General features: G+C 44.4%; 1 protein-coding gene across 1 annotated transcript in view; it reads right to left on the minus strand.

The window, feature by feature from the left end:
- The window catches only part of mbtps2 (membrane-bound transcription factor peptidase, site 2), a 78,915-nt gene that overhangs the window by 45,805 nt on the left and 27,110 nt on the right, over positions 1–6,000 (minus strand). The window contains exon 8 of the mRNA XM_031836485.1: positions 4,851–4,942. Within this exon, the coding sequence (XP_031692345.1) occupies positions 4,851–4,942 (92 nt within the window). The remainder of the gene's footprint in view (positions 1–4,850; positions 4,943–6,000) is intronic.

Consider the following 6,000-nt stretch of genomic DNA (forward strand, 5'->3'; position numbering starts at 1 on the left):
TAAGCAGCATTTCAAGGTCCTGGAGTGGCCTAGCCAGTCTCCAGATCTCAACCCCATAGAATATCTTTGGAGGGAGTTGAATGTCCGTGTTGCCCAGCAACAGCCCCAATACATCACTGCTCTAGAGGAGATCTGCATGGAGGAATGGGCCAAAATACCAGCAACAGTGTGAAAACCTTGTGAAGACTTACAGAAAACGTTTGACCTCTGTCATTGCCAACAAAGGGTATATAACAAAGTATTGAGATAAACTTTAGTTATTGGCCAAATACTTATTTTCCACCATAATTTGCAAATAAATTCATAAGATTTTCAGGATTTTTTTTCTCATATTGTCTGTCATAGTTCAAGTGTACCTATGATGAAAATTACAGGCCTCTCTCATCTTTTTAAGTGGGAGAACTTGCACAATTGGTGGCTGACTAAATACTTTTTTGCCCCACTGTATGTGAAAGTAGTTGTGTGTCAACACAAACTCATCTGCAAGAACTGAGCTCTCTCGCAATTTTTTAACTGCTTGAGAAGTATGAGTGTCTTCAAATCCTCAAGGTCCTTGACCTCTTGAGAACACCAAACACTGATCAAAAAGACATGCTAATTCTCTTGCCAACTCAATGTGGCTTTGTGATTGTCTTTCATAATTTACGGAACAATTGTCTGTAAACCTCTGACTCGTAAACCCAAAGGATAACAAGTTTAACAGTGTCACAATCTGAAATCTGGTCAAGAGCTAAAGCAGATTCCACTTTCTGAACTTTTCCCACAAGAACACTTTGGAGGACGTGGCAATCCGCTCAAACAGTAAAATATACATCCACCTCCTTCTCCATGAAAGGCGGTACAAGCCAGCTGTTCTGAACAAGATCAAACTCTGTTGAGGGTGCAGGATGGCCTGACTGGATTCAGAGTGCTTCCAGATCCATCTCTTTAAATCGAAAGGCATGTGAACGTTCTTCTGGTTCTAGTGTGGCTGCACGTTTCCTTTCCTTGTGCTCCAGTTCTAGTTTCTGTTGTTTCCATTTGGCCTTTAGGTTCGATCTCTCTCAGTTGCACATCTATGAGGTATACTCTACCACCCATAGGACCCTTTCCATTATCCTCCCTCTATGGGGTACACTCTACCACCCATAGGACCCTTTCCATTATCCTCCCTCTATGGGGTACACTCTACCACCCATAGGACCCTTTCCATTATCCTCCCTCTATGGGGTACACTCTACCACCCATAGGACCCTTTCCATCATCCTCCCTCTAATGGGTGGTAGATTTATACCCCAATGACTCTTTCCATCATCTTCCCTCTAATGGGTGGTAGAGTTATACCCCAAGGACCCTTTCCATCATCCTCCCTCTATGGGGTGTACTCTACCACCCATAGGACCCTTTCCATCATCTTCCCTCTAATGGGTGGTTGAGTTATACCCCAAGGACCCTTTCCATCATCCTCCCTCTATGGAAGGATGTCCTCCTCCACCAAAGCAGTAAAGACTAACTCCTTGACTACTGCTTTCTAGTCAGCACCTGCAACTTTGATATCATAATGCTTTGCAATGACGAGCAGATTCACCTTCATACATTTATCAAGCATCTCCCATGTAGTTTTTCACAAATGCTTCAAACTTAAAGTCCATGTTTTTTTGTTTTTTTCTAAGTGTTTATGCAAGATGATTCTACCCGTCTTGTAACCCCTCATGGTGGATGTCAGTGACAAACAAGACCACAAAAGTGTATTTTGAACACTCAAATATCTGAGCACAGCAGAGCTTCAGAGTAGGTGATTAGAGATATTAACATACTAAATGGGAAACAATTCCCGGATGAGCCCCCATTTTGTTACGTTCCCCAACAAGAAAACCAAATAATGTCACTCAAACAGAAGGGGGAAATAATAAAGAGTCACTGACAAACCAAAACTAAACAGGTGGGGTTCTAGGAGGGGTTCTGAAAGACACTCATACAGTTGACTAGTAGCAACAACTGGAACTTAAGACACCCACCATGAGAGCCCACTAAATCTGCCCACTAAGAGCAAAACCAAAGAATAACCCATACCAACGTAAAGACAGGAAGCAAACCAAAAAGGTGGAGCAAAACAAAAAACAGGGAAGATCAGATATAGGATTGTTTTTCTAGAAATCAAATAGGAGCCAACTAAAGATGTTACACTCCACCTCTCTCAAGGAAACTGGAGCACTGGGCCAGCCAATAGAAACCTGTGGTAGCACAGGTGAAACACCTTCCGACTAAAGAGCTGGACAAGCCAGTACAGGTGAAACACCTTCCGACTAAAGAGCTGGACAAGCCAGTACAGGTGAAACACCTTCTGACTAAAGAGCTGGACAAGCCAGTACAGGTGAAACACCTACTGACTAAAGAGCTGGACAAGCCAGTACAGGTGAAACACCTACTGACTAAAGAGCTGGACAAGCCAGTACAGGTGTAACACCTACTGACTAAAGAGCTGGACAAGCCAGTACAGGTGAAACACCTTCTGACTAAAGAGCTGGACAAGCCAGTACAGGTGTAACACCTACTGACTAAAGAGCTGGACAAGCCAGTACAGGTGTAACACCTACTGACAAAAGAGCTGGACAAGCCAGTACAGGTGTAACACCTACTGACTAAAGAGCTGGACAAGCCAGTACAGGTGTAACACCTACTGACTAAAGAGCTGGAGAAGCCAGTACAGGTGAAACACCTACTGACTAAAGAGCTGGACAAGCCAGTACAGGTGAAACACCTTCTGACTAAAGAGCTGGACAAGCCAGTACAGGTGTAACACCTACTGACTAAAGAGCTGGACAAGCCAGTACAGGTGAAACACCTACTGACTAAAGAGCTGGACAAGCCAGTACAGGTGAAACACCTTCTGACTAAAGAGCTGGACAAGCCAGTACAGGTGTAACACCTACTGACTAAAGAGCTGGACAAGCCAGTACAGGTGTAACACCTACTGACAAAAGAGCTGGACAAGCCAGTACAGGTGTAACACCTACTGACTAAAGAGCTGGACAAGCCAGTACAGGTGAAACACCTACTGACTAAAGAGCTGGACAAGCCAGTACAGGTGTAACACCTACTGACTAAAGAGCTGGACAAGCCAGTACAGGTGAAACACCTACTGACTAAAGAGCTGGACAAGCCAGTACAGGTGTAACACCTACTGACTAAAGAGCTGGACAAGCCAGTACAGGTGTAACACCTACTGACTAAAGAGCTGGACAAGCCAGTACAGGTGTAACACCTACTGACTAAAGAGCTGGACAAGCCAGTACAGGTGTAACACCTACTGACTAAAGAGCTGGACAAGCCAGTACAGGTGTAACACCTACTGACTAAAGAGCTGGACAAGCCAGTACAGGTGTAACACCTACTGACTAAAGAGCTGGACAAGCCAGTACAGGTGTAACACCTACTGACTAAAGAGCTGGACAAGCCAGTACAGGTGTAACACCTACTGACTAAAGAGCTGGACAAGCCAGTACAGGTGTAACACCTACTGACTAAAGAGCTGGACAAGCCAGTACAGGTGTAACACCTACTGACTAAAGAGCTGGACAAGCCAGTACAGGTGTAACACCTACTGACTAAAGAGCTGGACAAGCCAGTACAGGTGTAACACCTACTGACTAAAGAGCTGGACAAGCCAGTACAGGTGTAACACCTACTGACTAAAGAGCTGGACAAGCCAGTACAGGTGTAACACCTACTGACTAAAGAGCTGGACAAGCCAGTACAGGTGTAACACCTACTGACTAAAGAGATGGACAAGCCAGTACAGGTGTAACACCTTCTGACTAAAGAGCTGGACAAGCCAGTACAGGTGTAACACCTACTGACTAAAGAGCTGGACAAGCCAGTACAGGTGTAACACCTACTGACTAAAGAGCTGGACAAGCCAGTACAGGTGTAACACCTACTGACTAAAGAGATGGACAAGCCAGTACAGGTGTAACACCTACTGACTAAAGAGATGGACAAGCCAGTACAGGTGTAACACCTTCTGACTAAAGAGCTGGACAAGCCAGTACAGGTGAAACACCTTCTGACTAAAGAGATGGACATGGTGCATGCCAGGTAGCCGAGGTCTACCTCTGTGTGTAATCAGGCCAGGTAATCGATGTGTACCACATAGAGGTTGACTCCAATGCTTCCCACAGTTGTGTCATGTTGACTGGATGTCCTTTGGTTGGTGGACCATTCTTGATACACACGGGAAACTGTTGAGCATTAAAAAACCCAGCTGCATTGCCGTTCTTGACACAAACCGGTGCACCTGGCACCTACTACCAAACCCAGTTCAAAGGCACTTCAATATTTTGTCTTGCCCATTCATCCTCTGAATGACACACATACACAATCCATGTCTCAATTATCTCTAAGCTTAAAAATCATTATTTAACCTGCCTCCTCCCGTTCATCTACACTGATTGAAATGGATTTAACAAGTGACATCAATAAGGGATAATAGCTTTCACCTGGTCAGTCTGTCATGGAAAAGGCAGGGTTTCATAATGTTTTGTACACTCAGTGTATGTAATGGAGAATTGATAGACTACCAATCAAAGGGTAAACAATTCACACAATGAAATAAAGTTATGAAATAATGAATGAGCACGAATTGGCGGGAGAACGTGCATTCTGGAGCCCCGCCTTCTGAGTCTTAATCCTGTTCCTATTGGACTGTACCATACCTGCAGCCTCCTCAAAGGATGTCTACTGAGAGGGGAACGGCTCAAACTGGTGTCACATATATTTGCGACCGCTCGACAAACAGGCTATCTACCAAACAATCGACCAGTCAACTAAATGGAGTCAACCCTATGTGTGTGTCTGTTTGTGTGTCTCACCTCCTTCTCCTGTAGTTTGGTGTAGGAGAAGCAAAGATCAGTCAGACTGTTGTTACTGCAGCATTCTATAGAAGTATCCAACCTCCTGTAGACTACAGGGAGAGATCAGACTGTTGTTACTGCAGCATTCTATAGAAGTATCCAACCTCCTGTAGACTACAGGGAGAGATCAGACTGTTGTTACTGCAGCATTCTGTAGAAGTATCCAACCTCCTGTAAACTACAGGGAGAGACCAGTCAGACTGTTGTTACTGCAGCATTCTATAGAAGTATCCAACCTCCTGTAAACTACAGGGAGAGATCAGACTGTTGTTACTGCAGCATTCTATAGAAGTATCCAACCTCCTGTAAACTACAGGGAGAGATCAGACTGTTGTTACTGCAGCATTCTATAGAAGTATCCAACCTCCTGTAAACTACAGGGAGAGACCAGTCAGACTGTTACTGCAGCATTCTATAGACGTATCCAACCTCCTGTAAACTACAGGGAGAGATCAGACTGTTGTTACTGCAGCATTCTATAGAAGTATCCAACCTCCTGTAAACTACAGGGAGAGATCAGACTGTTGTTACTGCAGCATTCTATAGAAGTATCCAACCTCCTGTAGACTACAGGGAGAGATCAGACTGTTGTTACTGCAGCATTCTATAGAAGTATCCAACCTCCTGTAGACTACAGGGAGAGATCAGACTGTTGTTACTGCAGCATTCTGTAGAAGTATCCAACCTCCTGTAAACTACAGGGAGAGACCAGTCAGACTGTTGTTACTGCAGCATTCTATAGAAGTATCCAACCTCCTGTAAACTACAGGGAGAGATCAGACTGTTGTTACTGCAGCATTCTATAGAAGTATCCAACCTCCTGTAAACTACAGGGAGAGATCAGACTGTTGTTACTGCAGCATTCTATAGAAGTATCCAACCTCCTGTAAACTACAGGGAGAGACCAGTCAGACTGTTACTGCAGCATTCTATAGACGTATCCAACCTCCTGTAAACTACAGGGAGAGATCAGACTGTTGTTACTGCAGCATTCTATAGAAGTATCCAACCTCCTGTAAACTACAGGGAGAGATCAGACTGTTGTTACTGCAGCATTCTATAGAAGTATCCAACCTCCTGTAAACTACAGGGAGAGACCAGTCAGACT

The sequence above is a fragment of the Oncorhynchus kisutch genome, linkage group LG11 (assembly GCF_002021735.2).
Source record: "Oncorhynchus kisutch isolate 150728-3 linkage group LG11, Okis_V2, whole genome shotgun sequence".
Taxonomy (NCBI): domain Eukaryota; kingdom Metazoa; phylum Chordata; class Actinopteri; order Salmoniformes; family Salmonidae; genus Oncorhynchus; species Oncorhynchus kisutch.